The sequence below is a fragment of the Indicator indicator genome, chromosome 26 (genome assembly GCF_027791375.1).
Source record: "Indicator indicator isolate 239-I01 chromosome 26, UM_Iind_1.1, whole genome shotgun sequence".
In the NCBI taxonomy this organism is placed as follows: Eukaryota; Metazoa; Chordata; class Aves; order Piciformes; family Indicatoridae; genus Indicator; species Indicator indicator.
Window position 1 is genome coordinate 15,048,671 of NC_072035.1, and position 17,139 is coordinate 15,065,809.

The window sequence follows — 17,139 nt, forward strand, 5'->3', positions numbered from 1 at the left end:
CCCTCCTTACTCCAACCTCCCTTCAGGGAGCTGGAGGTCTCCCCTCAGCCTTCTCTTCTCCAGCTTCCACACCCCCAGCTCCCTCAGCCCCTCCTTGTGGGCTCCAGGCCCTTCTCCAGCCTCCTTGCCCTTCTCTGGACAGGCTCCAGCCCCTCCATGTCCTTCCTGCAGTGAGGGACCCAGAGCTGAGCACAACCCTCAGGTGTGGCCTCAGCAGTGCTGAGCACAGGGGGATGGTCACCTCCTGTCCCTGCTGCCCTCCCTGTTTCTAACCCAAGCCAGGATGATTGGTTTCCACCTCTGGCAGCAGGACTGCAGAGGCCCTTCCTGTACTCACTGAACTCTCCTCTCCACTGCCAAGTCATCCGGCGCTGGCAGTTGGCACCTGGCTTGTTGAAGTCACAGGCAGCACATGTGGCCTCATCCACCATGGCTGAGGGCTGGACACAAGTAAGAGACACAGAGGGGTTAGCTCTCCAAAAGGCAACTCATGCCAGAACAGGCACTGAGTGGCAGAAGAGTGTAGGTGTAAACATCACAGTGGCTTAGTTTGGAAGGGACCTCAGAGATCATCTACCCCAACCCCCCTGCCATGGGCAGGGACACCTCTGAACTAGACTTGGATGCTCAAGGCCTCATCTAACCTGGCCTTGAATACCCTCAGGGAGGAGCCAGCCACAAGCCCTGGGCAACCCATTCCAGAGTCTCACCACCCTCAGACTGAAGAACTTCTTCCTCAGCTCCAGTCTAACCCTGCTCTCCCTCAGCTTCAAACCATTCCCCCTTGGCCTGTCTCTAGACACCCTTAGGAAAATTCCCTCTGCAGCCTTCCTGCAGGATCCTTTCAGCTATTGGAAGGCAGCTCTAAGGTCCCCCTGGAGTCTTCCCTTCTCCAGGCTGAACACCCCCAGCTCCCTCAGCCTCACAGCAGAGGTGCTCCAGCCCTTGGATCATCTGTGTGTCCATCATCAGAGATGGTTCTCAACGAGTACTCTCCAGAGCCCTGCTAGAACACAAAGCATCCAAACCCAATAGCTGCTGGTTTGGGGACAGTCCTAGATAGCCCTGGAGCTCAGACTTTCTGACCTGGCATCCATGGCAGCTCAATCAGACTTTACACCCCAGCCCTATCTGCCTGCCCTGAGAAGAAAGTTCAGCCCTTGCTGTTAAGAGGATCCAGAGGGACCACCCAGGTCATCTGAGAGAGGGATTAGGATTGATGAGGCTGATGTTACCCACCTGCAACCTGTTGGTCAGGATGATGTTGGGGTACATGGCCCCCACATCTAGATGGTAGATAAGGGGACACTCAATTCTGTTGGGAACATCCTTCAGGGAGTTCAGTTTGCCCTTGATTTCCTCACAGACCTGTGGTGAGACCAAAAGAAGTGAAATTCCCAACAGGAAGGAGTTCATCAGTCAAACACTTGGTGAATTTAGTCCTTCAGCTCCTGCTCAGGGACACCTGCCACTGGCTCTGGGGAAGGATTTAAAGCCCCAAGGGAGCAGCAGCATCAGGGGTCAGGGTCCCTGCAGGGGTCTGGCTTTGCTTTTGGACCTCCAGGTTAGGCTTTACCTCTGGGGGAAGTGGAAGGTGAAAGCAGCTAATTTCTAAAGGTAACTCATCAAGGACCTCTTAATGCAAATGAGTTACTGAGACAATGTCCCAGAAGTCCTCAGTCCCTGGTTATGCCAAAACTCCAGCCTCAGCTTTGGAGTTGGGCTGCAACTTGTGGCTGGTAATAAGCAGGGGACAAGAGAAACAGGAGGATTTGGGGGATCTAAGGGTCCTGTATTCTCCCTAGATCCCTTCCCAGCTCCGTGAGATTTGCTCCTGGTTGAACCTGCAAATGGGAAAGCAGCAGCTGTGTCCCTCAGCTGGGACAGAGATCCCAGGTCCCTGGGATGGGATCCATCCAGTGGCTGGGCTGGGGGAGGGGGGCACAGGGGGAGGGGAGGGCAGTCCTGGCTGCAGCTGCTGGAGGCAGTGGCTGTTGGAACATCCCTCACCACCATCAGCTCTGCAGGTGACCTTCCTGACCTCTCCATGGAGCATAAAATGACCTCAGCCATGCACTGCAGCCTTGCAGCTCAGCAGGTGACCAGAGATGAGCTTCCTGACCTCTCCATGGAACACAAAATGACCTCAGCCATGCACTGCAGCCTGGCAGCTCAGCCCTGCATGCCACAGGTGACAAACCTCCTGGAAGTTGGTGACTTGGTCCAAGGGCAGCCCTTCCTCCTCCTCGATGGCGTGGCGCAGGGTCTTCTCCACATGCTGCACCAGAAAGTCGAAGGCAGCAGGATTCTGCAAGGCCAGGTGGACAGCACTGAGGCCATGGGCAGCTGTCCTCAGCCCCAGGTCCCTGCCTGCCCTGGGGAGCTCCAAGCACAGCACTGCAGCTTAGGGCAGCAGATGGAGGCACAGGCAGGGTCTAGACCACTGCTACCAGGGCAAGAATAAAACAAAACCAAAAACAAACCCTAAAACACCCCCAAGATGAGCAAGAAGGGGAAGGGCCAGGGGGCAACAAATGAGCAGCTTGGCTGCATCTGTGCCTGGTGGTGTTCACAGGCTGGGTGCAAGAGTCAGAGCTGGGCCAGGTCCTTTTGTACAGCCAGGCTGTGCTCTCCCATGATCACTCACAGGAAGGTTTGATTTGGAAAGGACCTTACAAGATCATCAAGTTCCAACCCCCTCCCTGCAGTCAGCAGGGACATCCCCAAACAGAGCAGGTTGCTCAGAGCTACAACCAACCTCACCTGCAATGGTTCCAGGCACAGAGCATCTCCCACCTCTCTGGGCAGCCTGGAACAGGCTCTCCCCACCCTCAGTGTCGAACATTTCTCCCTTCTCTCCACTACGAGTCTCCTTCTTTCAGTTTCAAACCATCACCCCTTGGCCTGGCACAACAGGCCCTGATCAGAAGTCTGTCCCCAGCTTTCTGAGCAGCCCTTTCAGCACTGAAAGGCCACCAGAAGGTCTCCCTGGAGCCTTCTCTTCTCCAGGCTGAACCAGCCCAACTCTCTCAGCCTGGCTTTACAGCAGAGGGCTTCCATTGCTGTGGCCTCCTCTGGCCCTGCTCCAATAGATCCCTGTCTGTGCTGAGGACTCCAGAGCAGGCCCCAGCACTGCAGGAGGGGTGTCAGCAGAGCACAGCAGAGGGGCAGAATCCCCTCCCTGCCCCTGCTGCCCACACTGCTGGGGATCAGCCCAGGACAGGCTGGAGCTGGGCTGGCAGTACTCAGTGCTGGCTCATCTCCAGCTTTACACTCCCCTGCATCTCAGGTCCTCCACAGGACTGCTCTCCAGCCTGGACTGACACTGCCAAGTGCCTATACCCAGGTGCAGGACCTTGCACTTAGCTTTACTGAACCTCATGAGGTTTAGATGGGTCTGCTCCTCAAGCTTATCCAGGTCCCTCTGGAAGGAATCCCCAAGTCAGGGATGTCAACTGCACCACTCAGCTTGGTGCAGCTGAGGCTGCACTTGATTTTCCCAGTCTGTGTCCCTGATAAAGATACTGAACAGCACTGGTCCTAGTATGGGTTCCTGAGGGACACAACTTGTCACTGATCTCCACCTAGACATTGAGTCACTGACCCTCTGGATTTCACCATCCAACCACTTCCTTATCCAGCAAACAGTCCACCCATCAAATCCACCTCTCTCCAATTTAGACAGGAGGATGTTGTGGGAGACCCTGCCAAAGGCCTTACCCTAGAGGATATCCACATCCACTAGATGGTGCCAACATCAGTGACACAGGCAGTGAGTCTGAGGCACTCTCAGCAAGTCCGCAGATGACAGCAAGCTGAGTGGTGTGGGTGATAAGGCTGAAGGACAGGGTGAGGCCATCCAGAGGGACCTGGGCAGGCTGCAGAGGTGGCTGAGGAGAACCTCAGGAGGTTCATTAAAGCCAAGTGCAAGGTCCCACACCTGGGTCAGGGCAACCCTCAATATCAATCCAGGCTGGGGGTGATGAGATGGAGAGCAGCCCTGCAGGGAAAGACTTGGGGGTGCTGGTGGGGGAGAAGCTGGACAGGAGCCAGCAATGGGCACTGGCAGCCCAGAAGGCCAATGGCAGCCTGGGCTGCATCCAAAGCAGCATGGCCAGAGCTGGAGAGAGGAGATCCTGCCCCTCTGCTCTGCTCTGCTGAGACCTCACCTGCAGGGCTGTGTCCAGCTGTGGGACCCCCAACAGCAGAGAGACATGGACCTGATGGAGAGGGTCCAGAGGAGGCCACACAGATGATCAGAGGGCTGCAGAACCTCTGCTGTGGGGACAGGCTGGGAGAGTTGGGGCTGTTCAGGCTGGAGAGGAGAAGGCTCCAGGGAGACCTCAGAGCTGCATTTCAAGATCTGAAGGGGACCTCCAGGAAGGCTGGGGAGGGACTGTTCAGAAGGGGCTGTGGGGATAGGAGGAGAGGCAATGGATTGGAACTGGAGCAGGGCAGATTGAGGTTGATCATGAGGAGGAAGTTGTGCACAGTGAGGCTGGGGAGACACTGGAACAGGCTGCCCAGGGCTGTGCTTGAGGCCCCATCCCTGGAGACATCCAAGCTCAGCCTTGCTGTGTCCCTGTGCAGCCTGCTCTAGCTGGAGGTGTCCCTGCTGCCTGCAGGGGGGTTGGACAGGATGCCCTTGGAGGGTCCCTTCCAACCCAATGCACTCTTTGAAGCTGTGAAAATGTTCCCCATTAGGAGCTATCTGGGCAGACAGTGAAGTTGCCTCCAGAAACTTAAGGGTCCATGAGCCCAGAACAGAGTGAAGGAGGACAAGGGGAAGTGCTGGAGATAACAGCACAAAGCAGAAAAAGCTTAAAAGTGCCTGGGAAGGGGCTCAGAAGCAGCTTCCTTTGGATGGGAGACCAAGGGACAGAGAAGAGATCTGCCAAGAACCACTGGCTGAAAACCACACCCAAAGCCTCACTTGACCACGCTCTCTTCTCATCACCAAGGCCTGGCTGCTTCCAGTGTGTGAGACATGATCCCTGGCTGCCCAAGAGAGGCACAGATGGCTATGTGGAGGCCTTCTCCCACCCCTTCCCATAGCAGCTCCACGCCGCTCCGTGCGCTCAAGGTCCCCCCAGAGTTACAACAGGTGCTGGCCAAGCCCCGCAGGAACACAGAAGGAGGTGTTAACACAAGTGGAGGGTTTCACCTCTCCACCAGCCTCCAGAGGGACAGGGCTTGGCTGGGGGCCCCTCACCATTTTGAAGCGGCAGGGGATGTCACTGCGGAAGACCCCAGACTCCAGGGCCTCCACGTGGCCTCCCACGTAGGTCTCCGAGTCCAGCAGGTGGCCATCTTCTGTCAGCTTGTTCCCTCTCCTACTGTGTTCTTGCTTTGTTTGGGAAGTAAAGGTGTGTGGTCATGATATCGGCCTGCGCCCTCCACGAGCCATATCCACACACACTACCCCTTATAACCTCCATATCCCATCTTCTTTCTTTACCCCCTTCATCCCATTTCATATACCCTCCTTGTGTTCTACTTCCCTCCTACATCCCCCCCCCCCTCCCCCCACCCCCTCCATAACACATTCAACCCCTATAATCCTTTTACCAGATATATAGATATTTCTCCCTGTCTCACCCCCAAGAGACCTCCAGAGATACCTTCTATCATTCCCCTTTTTCAATCCTCCACAAACTCCAATTACTCATAACCTAAATTCATAATTTCATACCAACACACTATCATTAGGATGTCTCTCTTTCCACCCTTTACTCCTTTCTTATTATCCTTCTATACATCCCATTAGAGTATTTCCACGCCCTTTTGTAGTGTTCATCATTTTCATATATCAACATCATAATATATATTATTACCATCCCATTCCCCTCTTTTTTCTAATTACATTATCCTGATCAGATAGATATAGACCCCCACGCCCCCCCCACATTAACCGTTAAAGTTTTCACACGCACTTGTTATGTGACCCCCGCGCAAATTCAGATATATTTCCCAACCCCCCCCCAGACACATACCCTGGGGAGGACACTCACCTCATCAGGCTCCATGGGGATGATGGTGCACAAGGCAAAGATGAAGGGGTGCACATACTTCATGTACAGGTAGTAGGTAGCGACGGCATCCGACACCGAGTAGGTGGCCAGGGTCTAGAAGGGAAAAGGGGAAGAGGCAAATTAATCCCAACCACATGTGGCAAAGCAGCTCAAGAACCTCCCTCCTCTTCCTGATGGGCAGGCCCTGAGCCAAGGGGAAGAAGGGAAAGGGGCATTTGTGTTTGCTTCAGGGGATGTCCTGCTCTGGCTCAGCTTGCACAGCACCACCCCAGCTCCCAGCAAGGTGTGGGGATGAGCTCCTGGCACAGATGCTGCCCAGCTTGGGGATCAGGAGGCTGTTCCAGGGCTTCAGCAGCAGTCCCCCTGTCCACCACACCAGGAGCACCAAGAGAAGCCCCCAGGAGCCAGCAGTGCCCTCATGCAGCCTAGCAAGCAGCTGTGTGCTGGGCTGCAGCCAGAGGAGTGTGGCCAGCAGGGCAGCAGAGGGGATTCTGCCCCTTGGCTCTGCTCTGCTGAGACCCCACCTCCAATCCTGCCTCCAGTTCTGCTGTCCCCAGCATGAGAAGGACACAGAGCTGCTGGAGTGAGTCCAGAGGAGGCCACAAAGATGATCCAAGGGCAGGAGCACCTCTGCTGTGAGGACAGGCTGAGGGAGCTGGGGGTGTTCAGCCTGGAGAAGAAAAGGCTCCAGGGGGACCTTAGAGCTGCCTTCCAACAGCTGAAGGGATCCTGCAGGAAGGCTGTAGAGGAACTTTTCCTAAGGGTGCCTAGAGACAGGCCAAGGGGGAATGGTTTGAAGCTGAGGGAGAGCAGGGTTAGACTGGAGCTGAGGAAGAAGTTCTTCAGTCTGAGGGTGGTGAGACTCTGGAATGGGTTGCCCAGGGAGGCTGTGGCTGCCTCCTCCCTGGGGACGTTCAAGGCCGGGTTGGACAAGGCCTTGAGCAGCTGGCAGTGGGGGGGTTGGAGCTGATGATCTCTGAGGTCCCTTCCAACCTAAGCCATTCTAGGACTCTATGATCCCTTGTCTGTCCAGCAAGTCATGGCTCTTTCTGGTGTTTCTGCTCTAGGTGGTGCCTGCCACCACCCACCTGGGCAAGCACAGAACATCACAGGGCTATGGCAGTGCTGGACCCCGGCTGAAGAAATCCTCTCCTGTCCAAGTGCTTCTGAGGCATTGGCACTTTGGGCTGACAGATGGAGTGAAGCCCCCAGAAGCCAGCCTGGAGTGACCTTCTCACAAGCCAGCAGCCCAGAGTGACCCCCTCACAAGCCAGCAGCCTGGAGTGAAGCCCCAGAACCCAGCAGGGAGGTAACATGGAGTAAAGCCCTCAGAATCCAGCATGGAGTGACCCCCCCAGAAGCCAGCAGCGTGGAGCTTAACGTGGAGTGAAGCCCTCACAACCCAGCATGGAGTTAACGTGGAGTGAAGCCCTCAGAAGCCAACAGCATGAAGCAAAGCCATTCTGCAAGACCTTCACTTGAAGACTCAGTCCCAGGGCAGCTGCTGGAGCCTTGCTGTCCAACTGCTCAGAGGAGACAGAGCACAGGGAGGGGATACCTGAGGCTCCTCCGTAGCCATCCGGCACATCTCCTCAGGGTCCAGCTCTACTGGATCATAACCCAGCTTTGCTTTAGCTGCTGCTTTCAGGTTGTGACTTCCCACTGGGAGGTAGCTGTCCCTCTTCACCCACCTGGAAGAGAATCATGCAGACACAGCAGTTGGTGAACAGAAGCCAGCCCTGTCCTCGAGAAATGGGCTCAGGCTTGCAAATGGGATCTTGACTACAAAAGGGACCTCTCGCTGAGGACAGCCAAGGGCTGAGCATCCAGGCACAGCGGAGTAAGAAGCTGCCCAGTTTTAGCCATCCTGCATCTCTGCCAATGCCCCTAAAACCCACCCAAGACAAAACCCTACCAACATCACTGCTCAGAACTGCCCCTTCCAGCTCCTCAGGGGAAGGGTCTGGAGAACAACTCCTCTGAGGACCATCTGAGGGACCTGGGGATGTTCAGCGTGGAGAAAAGGAGTCTGAGGGGAGACCTCATTGCTCTCTGCAGCTGCCTGAAATGAGCTTGGAGCCAGGTGGGGGTTGGTCTCTTCTCCCAAGGAACAAGTGACAGGACAAGAGGAAATGGCCTCAAGTTGCACCAGGGAAGGTTTAAGTTGGACTTGAGGAGCAATTTCTTCCCTAAAAAGGTTGTCCAGGCCTGGCCCAGGCTGCCCAGGGCAGTGGTGGAGTCCCCATTCCTGGAGGGGTTTCAGAGCTATGGAGGTGTGGTGCTGAGGGCCATGGTTTGGTGGTACCCTGGCAGTGCTGGGGTAAGGATTGCACTTGGTGATCTTAAAGGTCTTCTCTAACAGGAATGATTCTCTGACTCCATGATTCAACCACTGGGGATCTCACCAGGACTGCAAGGACAGGCAAGCCACTCTCTGAAGTCCAGACACTTGCTTCAGTGGAGGAATCCCAGATAAACCCCCCAAATTCTGAGCTTCTCCCATGCATCCACGATGAGACCTTTCCTCTTCTGGCTCTGCCAGGAGGCTGCTGGGGTAGGTTGTGGCTGCCTGATCTTATCCCACCCCTTTCTTTCCCATGCTAATTCCGACCTCAAACATCTGAGAACAGCCACCAGCAGGTTCAGGGAGAGGGACAGCCCTGAGAGCCCTTCAGAGGGGAGCTCTCAGCAGCTCTGGCAGCTTCTGGAGTGTGCAGAGAACCAAGGGGAAGCAGGAAGGCAAGGAAATGGACACAGAGAGAGTAGGACAGGATCCAAATATCATAGATGAATGCAAGAGATAAAGCTGCAGTGCTGGGGTGAAGGAGCAGCAGGTGGCACCTCAGACAGTCCATATGGATGCACTGGGATGCTTTGTACTCTCCCTGGCTGTCCTTCTGAAATCCAATTTCCTGGTACATGTTCAATCCATGAGCTGCTGCTCTTGCTTCCAGAAAGGGCCTGGGGAAAGAGGCAACATGAGGAGCATCACAGCATGGCAGGGACTAGAAGGGACCCCCAGACAGTCCAACCCCCCTCCCAGAGCAGGGGCACCCAGGGCAGGGCACACAGGAACACAGCCAGGAGGGGTTGGAAAGGCTCCACAGAAGGAGACTCCACAACCTCTCTGGGCAGCCTGCTCCAGGCCTCCAGCACCCTCACAGGGACAAAGTTTTCTCTTCTGTTCCCATGGCTCCTCCTCTGCTCCATCTTGTCCCCACTGCCCCTTGGTCTGTCCTTGGCCATCCCTGAGCAGAGCCTGGCTCCAGCCCTGCACATCTTTCCCACCAGCACTGAGGGCAGCCCTCAGGCTGCTCTGCTCCAAGCTCCAAGCCCCAGCTCCCTCAGCCTGGCCTCACAGGAGATGTTCCACTGCCTGCAGCACCTTTGTGCTTCTGGGCTGGACTCTCTCAAGCAGTTCCCTGAGGTCCTTCTTGAGCTGAGGGGCCCAGACCTGGACACAATATTCCAGATGTGGCCTCAGCAGAGCAGAGCAGGGGGGATGGAGAACCTCTCTGACCTACTCACCACAGCTCTTCTAATCCAGCCCAGGATGCCCTTGACCTTCTTGGCCACAAGGGCACATTGTTGGCTCATGGGCATCCTTCTGTCCACCAGCACCCCCAGATCCCTCTCCTCTGCTCTGCTCTCCAACAGGTCAGTCCCCAGCCTATCCTGGTCCATGGGGTTGTTCTTCCCCAGATGCCAGACTCTACCCTTGCCCTTGTTGGATTTCATTCCATTTCTCCCCACCCAACTCTCCAGCCTGTCTAGAAGGTGCAGAGGAACATTGTCCTTGACCCCCAACAACACTTTCCCCACTGCTTTGGTACAAACTACCTGAAGAATCTTCCTGGCCATTAATCTGGCCATGGGGACATTTCCTGCAGGACAGAATTTGTGGCATGACCCAAGAGGCAAAGCTGCCTGCTCACATCCTGCTCCAAGAGCTGGAGGCACATGGTCCCTCTCCCCTTGCTTCCCAAGAGCTGTCCTATGACCCTCTCCCTGATATCCTCGAGATCTGTTCTGACTCTTTCCCTGCCACCCATGCCTGGGCTCATCCCCACACCAATATTGTCATAGAATCATGGAATAATTGTCAGGGTTGGAAGGGACCTCAAGGATCATCCAGTTCCAACCCCCCTGCCATGGGCAGGGACACCTCACACTACAGCAGGTTGCTCACAGCCACATCCAGCCTGGCTGCAAAAACCTCCAGGGATGAGGCTTCCACCACCTCCCTGGGCAACCTGTGCCAGTGTCTCACCACCCTCATGGGGAAGAATTTCTTCCTAACATCCAATCTGAATCTCCCCACTTCTACTTTTGTTCCATTCCCCCTGGTCCTATCACTCCCTCACATCCTCAAGAGTCCCTCCCCAGCTTTCTTGTAGCCCCCTTCAGATACTGGAAGGCCACAAGAAGGTCTCCTCAGAGCCTTCTCCTCTCCAGACTGAACAGCCCCAACTCTCTCAGTCTGTCCTCACAGGAGAGCAGCTCCAGCCCTCTGCTCATCCTCATGGCCCTTCTCTGGACACCTTCCAGCACCTCCAGATCCTTCTTGCCATAGGAGCTCCAGCACTGGGCACAGTGCTCCAGGTGGGGTCCAACCAGAGTGGAGTAGAGGGATAGAGCCTTGGGTAGGTTTTAAAGCAGCTCAGCCAAGCAGATGAGACTCTGCAGAAGCTCAGACTCCCATGCCAGTGGCGACAGCATTTGGTGAGATGCTCAAAGTAGCCAGAAAGTCCCCATGGCTCACACACCACCACCACCATGGCAGCTATGGAAAGGACATCAAGGCTGGTACCTGACCCTGCTTCACAGCTTGGCTGGCACCTTGCCAGCTCTGTTTTCATTTCATTCTTGATCTTACCAGTCAAAGAAGTCTCCATTGTATGTAACAATGATGGTGGGTTTGGTCTCCTGGACGTGCTCAAACCACCTCTGGATTAAATGAGCCTAGGATGAAACACAAGAGTAGACAAGATCCATAGAACAGCCTAGGTGGGAAGGGACCTCAGAAGTCATCTACTTCAACCCTCTGCCATGACCAGGGACACCTCTCAACTAGACTTGGATGCTTAAGGTCTCGTCCAGCCTGGCATTAAACACCTCTAGGTGTTCCACAGCCTCCCTGGGCAACCCATTCCAGAGTCTCACCACGCTCAGACTGAAGAACTTCTTCCTCAGCTCCAGTCTAACCCTGCTCTCCCTCAGCTTCAAACCATTCCCCCTTGGCCTGTCTCCAGACACCCTTAGGAAAAGTCCCTCCCCAGCCTTCCTGTAGGATCCTTTGAGCTATTGGAAGGCAGCTCCAAGGTCCCCCTTTTCCAGGGGGAACAAGCCCAGCTCCCTCAGCCTGTCTTCACAGCAGAGGTGCTCCAGCCCTTGGATCATCTTTGTGGCCTCCTCTGTGTCCTTCTCATGCTGGGGACACCAGAACTGGATGCAGGATTGGTGGTGGGATGTCACAAGCTCAAAGATACCTTAAGAAACTTCATCACCCCTATAAAGATGTGGTAGATACCCACATCTGACTCCACCCTTCCCTGCTCCTCCCTACCTAGCCCAAACCTGATCTCTATTTCCTTTGTTACCAAGAAATGAAAGCAAGACCCTGCCAGATCCTCCACACTGTCCTACCAAGCAGTTAGCTCTCTTTGGCCACCAGGAGCCCCATGGAGGTGCAAGGCCTGCTGGCCAGCAGTGACTTACTTCATCTGGTTCATTGAAGACACAAAAGGGACCCTCACATTCTGGCTTGGGAGTAAACTCAAAGTCTTCAATGTCCTCAGAGACAATCTCCCTGTTTGTGATCAGGTAGCCCTGGGGAGGTGACAAAGAGGCAGTCAGAAGGACCTGGCTGGCAGGCCAGCTGAAAATGTTGTCCAGTGATGAGACAACATTTGAAACATTGAAAGCCAGAGCTTCTCCTGAGAGGGAACATGGCCTCCTGTGCTGGAACCATCGGAGACAAGATGAGACAAGCTGCACTCTGCAGGTTACTTCTGTACCAGCAACCTGAGCTGGAAGCCACAGAATGAAGCATCTTAGGATTCATTCAGATTTGAATTTCCTTTCCACAGCCACACACCAAGCAGCCAGCAGCAAAGCAAGCCTGGTGCAAGATAGGTTTGGATGCAATTAAATGGCCTGCCTCCTGGCTTCACTGCTGGACCACATGATCACAGAATGGTAGGGGTTGAATGGGACCTCCACAGAGCATCCAGTCCAAACCCCCTGCCAGAGCAGGGGCACCCAGGGAAGGGCACACAGGAGCACAGCCAGGTGGGCTTGGAAAGGCTCCACAGAAGGAGACTCCACAACCTCTCTGGGCAGCCTGCTCCAGGCCTCCAGCACCCTCACTCCAAACAAGTTTCTCCTCATGTTCAGGTGGAACTTCCTGGCTTCCAGCTCATCCCTGTGGTTCCTTGTCCTGTCACTGGGCACCACCAGACAGACCCTGGCCCCTTCATCCTGACACCCACCCCTCAGCTATTTATAGACACTGATCAGGTCCCCTTCTCAGCCTTCTCCTATCCAGACTACACTGCCCCAGGCCTCTCAGTCTTGGTTCACTGCAGAGATGTTCCAGGCCCTTCACCATCCTCCTACCCTCCATTGGGCTCTTTCCAGCAGATCCCTGTCTCTCTTGAACTGGAGATCCCAAAACTGGACACAGCATGTAGGAACCCCCTCTGCTGTCCTTACCTGGCCATCAATCATGTAGGAGACCATCATGATCTGGTCTGTCTCTGCATCAGGAAACTTCAAAGGCAGCTTGGTAGTTTCAATGTCAAAGGCGAGAACCACAGGATCCTGAGCAGGACCAAACCCATTAGAGAACATTCTAAAGGAGGCTGGAAGTTCAAGAGCCATTCCAATTAAGCCCAGTGCTAGCCCAGAAGGTGAAGCAGACACCCCCCACACACAGCAATACAGCTACAAATGGATAGCTGAAGGGGACCTCCAGGAAGGCTGGGGAGGGACTGTTGAGAAGGGCCTGTGGGGATAGGCTGAGGGGCAATGGTTTGGAACTGGAGCAGGGCAGATTGAGGTTGGACATCAGGAGGAAGTGCTGCAGTGAGGGTGAGGAGACACTGGAACAGGCTGCCCAGGGAGCTGGTTGAGTCCCCACCCCTGGAGACATCCAGGATCAGCCTTGCTGTGCCCCTGTGCAGCCTGCTCTAGCTGGAAGTGTCCCTGTTGCCTGCAGGGGGGGGTTGGTCAAGCTGCCCTTGGGGGTCCTTCCCAACCCAATGCAATCTGTGAATCATTTTCCTGCTTTATCAAGTCCAACACTGGGATCCAAGCCCTGAAACAAAGCTCCACCCATTCACACCATGGTGTCACCCCCAGCCCCTTGGGGCGAGGACAGCAGCCATGCTCTGGGACAGACAGACTCCTGCCCCTCCTTCCCCCGGCTCACCGGCCGCTCCACCAGGTCGTCCCTGCGGGTGATCTCGGGGGGGTAGGTGCTGCCCCGGTACCTCACGTTGTACCAGTGTGCCTGGGGAGAGAGGGGGGACGTTGTTCAGCCTCTTGTCCCACCACCCAGCCACCCCTCCTCCCCACCCCAGGAAGGGGAACTGGGAAAAGGAGAGCCATGGGCTGGAACAGAAACTGATTTAATGAAGCCAGATAATAATTAACACACACAAGCCCCACCCCCACTAATATTAATGCTAATGGCAAGCAGGGAGCTGTCCTTGGCCCTTCTGATGGTGAGGAGCTGCACACTCCAGCAGGGTATGCTGGGGGTCTGCAAGCACTGTGGCTCCAGTGACTACAGAAGAGAGCAAGATGAGAGGTGAGACCCTCCAGGGATGGTGGCCATCAGAAGAGGCTGTTCCAAGCAAGCTTCCTAACTTATAGTGAGGGTGATGTTCGTGGAATGGAATCCATCTGCGGAGCAGCCCAGGTCAGCTCTGGCTCCTCCTGGCTTTAGCACTTGGCTGACTCAAGGCTGCTGCAGACCTTGACTGCTCTGGAGAGCCACACACCATGGCTGGCCAGGAATGAAAACAGAAGGTCTTATCAGATTTGTTCTCACAAGTGGGTGCTGCATTGCAGCTTTCCTGGACAAAAAAAAAACAATGAGTCTGTGACAAAAATGAGAGCCTTGTGACTCTGTCCCCAAGAAAACTGGCACGGGAGGGTGGGCAGTGCCTGGCTGAGGGCCAACTCCTTGCACCACCTTCTGCTCAGCTGCTGGGCTCAGGGAGCTGTGCAAATGAAATGCAGCCCAGAAGAAAGGCTCCATCCGTGGCTGTGCATCAATCCCTTCCCTTCCCTGTGTGTCACTGACTAAGGGGAGGGCCCAGCAGCACAGCATGAAGCTTCCCATGGCGAACCCCTCGCCACTTACACCTTTGCCAAGGGCCCAGGGAGAGAACCCTAGCGACTGCCCTGCCTGCACAGCAGGAAGGCAGAGGGAGAGCCCAAGGCCTGCCAGCTGCCCTGCTCCTGAGGAGCTCACCACGTGGATCTTCAGGTCAATGGAGAGGCGGACGTGGTAGGGGACATCGTACTCCCGCATGTCCACGATGTTGTCCATCTGGCTGGCAACCTTCCTGGAGGCTCTTTCCTCCTCCTCCGTGCTGAGGCTGCCTCCAGTCAGAGCGCTGCCAAGGAGCAGAGCCCAGCAGTCAGCTCAGCTGCCAGCCCTGCTGCCGGGGCCGGCCCTGCGGCACCAAGGACACAGCAGCAGGAGGCAGAGACAGAAGAGCCTCTTTTGCGGTCTGGGCAGTGCTGTGACTCTGCCACCCTGACAGATTCACATAACCCTGGGGGGGCTGAGAGGCCTGGGGAGAGGTCCCACCTGGAGAGCATGGCTGTGTAGACATCATTGGCCTGGTCTCGCTCTCTGTTCTTCCTCACAGCAGGAGAGATCTCCTTCCTCACCTTCACCAGGTCATCCACCGTGCTGAAGGACAGCTTGATGTAGTTCCTCTTCAGGCCCACCAAGTGGTTTGGCTGCAAAGCAGCAAGACAACAAACACCACAGCTCATGGGGAGATGAGCCACCATAAAGAGAGGATGGGAAGGCAGCCTAGACTGGAAGGATGGGGAGAGACTGTGAGAGGACAAGGGACAACGGCTTCAAACTAGAGAAGGGCAGATTTAGATTGGATGCCAGGAAGAAGTTCTTCAGTCTGAGGGTGGTGGAACACTGGAACAGGTTGCCCAGGGAGGTGGTTGAGGTCCCTTCCCTGAAGATACTGAAGGTGAGGCTCGAGGAAGCCCTGGGCAGCCTGAGCTAATTGGGGATGTCCCTGCTGACTGCAGGGAGGTCAGACTGGATGAGCTTTGGAGGTCCCTTCTGGCCTGGATTATTCTGTGATTCTATAATGCAGGAGGAAGAAGTGGCCAGCAAAGAGGTACCAGTGGGTGGGAGAGCTGTGCACTGAGAAGAGACTCTGGTAAGCATGTCAGGGATGAGCAAGAGAGGCCCAGCCAGCCCTGCTGCCTGTGCAAACAGGACTACGAGGGAGATTCACCCAGGGAAGAGGTCAAGTGTAAGCAGCATCCTACAGTACCCTACCTTCTTCCAACCATTCTTTAATTCCTGCAATTAAACCTCTTAAACAGGCTGTGAAACAACTGATGTGCTCAAGGACAGCAATGTAACCACTGCTGATAAAGAATTAGCCATAACAAACTCGTTTCTGACAGGCAGCAAAGCACTAGGAGGCTGAAGTCAAGAGCACTGTTCCCCTTCACTGCTCTGGCCCTTCCCATTTAACTAGAGCTCTACAAGGTCTAAGAATCCAGAGGACAGGGGAATACAGACCAGATCCAAGTCTTCTTTGGGGATTGTTTCCAGCTTTGCAATCTTCCCTTGGAACTTCTTGGAGAGGAAGGAGGACACTTCTTGCTCACAGCCCTGCCAAGAGACCCTGGGTCTGAACATTGAAGGCTGGGAGAAGACCACCACAAAGCAGGATGCCCAGGAGGCCTCAAGCTCCCCCCCAGGGATCTGCTGCCCCCTTCACTGTGACATCAGCCCTCCCAGTGTCCCATCCTCACCTTCTGGGTGGCAATGTAGAAGTAGGGCTTGTAGGGCAGGGCCACCTAGGAAAGAGCAGATGGGTGACAGTGGCAGGTCCCCTCGTGGGACCCTTGCACCCTGCCCAGCCCCTCCAGTGACCTACCTTGAAGCGGCTCCCGTCCTCCTGGATAAAGTAGTAGTCCACAGCGCTCACCGACCGGTGGTCCTCGTCCAGCACCTCCGTCTGCCCGCAGGTACCACACACTCAGAGAGGGGGGAGGGGTCCCTCTATGCGACCTCCTGGGCCCTACGGGGGCCCCACTAAGGGACCCCTCTTCCCAGGCCTACCAGAGCCCTTCCAAGAGACCTCCCACTGAGACCCCTCCAGAGCAGTACCAGGGGGCCTCCCGCTGGAAGAGGATGAACCCTACCGGGGCCCTCTAAGGGAACCTCCCGCCACGGGCCCTACTGGGGCCTCACCATAGGACCGTCCTCGGGGCCCTGCTGGGAGCTGCCCGTATGCCAACCCCGCACCTTGCCGGCCCATACCGGGTGCATGTTGATGAGCCAGCCGGTCCGCTCGCCGGGCTCCGCCGGCCGCTCAAAGCCGAACAGCGCGTCCAGCTGGTCCGTGCGCTGCGACCGCTCCAAGCGCTTGAGAGCGGAAAGCGTGGGACCATCATCCCGACCTGATGCCGCGGTCTCAGCCCCCGCCGCTTGCTCCCAGGCCCCGGCCGCCCGCCGCCCCCCGCCCCACCGTGCCCCCTGGGGCTCTCCGCCGCCCGGCTCGCCGCGCCTGCCGCCACCCCGTAGCACCATCTGCGCTCCGGCTCGGTTCCCCGCCGCGGCAAGAATTTCCCGCGCTTCACCCAGTTCTCGCGAGAGCGAGGCGCCCCCCGCCCCTCCCCGCGGCGAGAGCACCAATCAGAGAACGACCTCCCCTCCCAAGCCGTCACACACCACTGAGGTCGAGGGGCGTGTCCTTTCGCCCCGCCCCTCGGGGAAAGCACCAATCAGAGATAAGCCCCGCCTCCCAAGTCGACAGCCTCATCAATGGCGGAGGAATGCCCCTGCCCCCGTTCCCACCAGTCTCTGTTCAAGAGCCGTAGTCGC

The 17,139-nt window shown here is 56.1% G+C and overlaps 1 protein-coding gene across 1 annotated transcript in view; it reads right to left on the reverse strand.

Moving 5' to 3' along the window:
* The window catches only part of POLE (DNA polymerase epsilon, catalytic subunit), a 44,233-nt gene extending 27,388 nt beyond the window's left edge, over window positions 1–16,845 (reverse strand). The window contains exons 1-17 of the mRNA XM_054392582.1: window positions 16,576–16,845; window positions 16,190–16,270; window positions 16,065–16,109; window positions 15,829–15,921; window positions 14,857–15,011; window positions 14,515–14,659; window positions 13,465–13,545; window positions 12,747–12,854; window positions 11,751–11,861; window positions 10,909–10,994; window positions 8,874–8,993; window positions 7,591–7,723; window positions 6,012–6,125; window positions 5,213–5,347; window positions 2,201–2,308; window positions 1,240–1,368; window positions 338–440 (exon numbers count right to left, since the gene is read on the reverse strand). Coding sequence (XP_054248557.1) covers window positions 338–440; window positions 1,240–1,368; window positions 2,201–2,308; window positions 5,213–5,347; window positions 6,012–6,125; window positions 7,591–7,723; window positions 8,874–8,993; window positions 10,909–10,994; window positions 11,751–11,861; window positions 12,747–12,854; window positions 13,465–13,545; window positions 14,515–14,659; window positions 14,857–15,011; window positions 15,829–15,921; window positions 16,065–16,109; window positions 16,190–16,270; window positions 16,576–16,845 — 2,017 coding nt within the window. The remainder of the gene's footprint in view (window positions 1–337; window positions 441–1,239; window positions 1,369–2,200; window positions 2,309–5,212; window positions 5,348–6,011; window positions 6,126–7,590; window positions 7,724–8,873; window positions 8,994–10,908; window positions 10,995–11,750; window positions 11,862–12,746; window positions 12,855–13,464; window positions 13,546–14,514; window positions 14,660–14,856; window positions 15,012–15,828; window positions 15,922–16,064; window positions 16,110–16,189; window positions 16,271–16,575) is intronic.
* Between the last annotated feature and the right edge of the window lie 294 nt (window positions 16,846–17,139).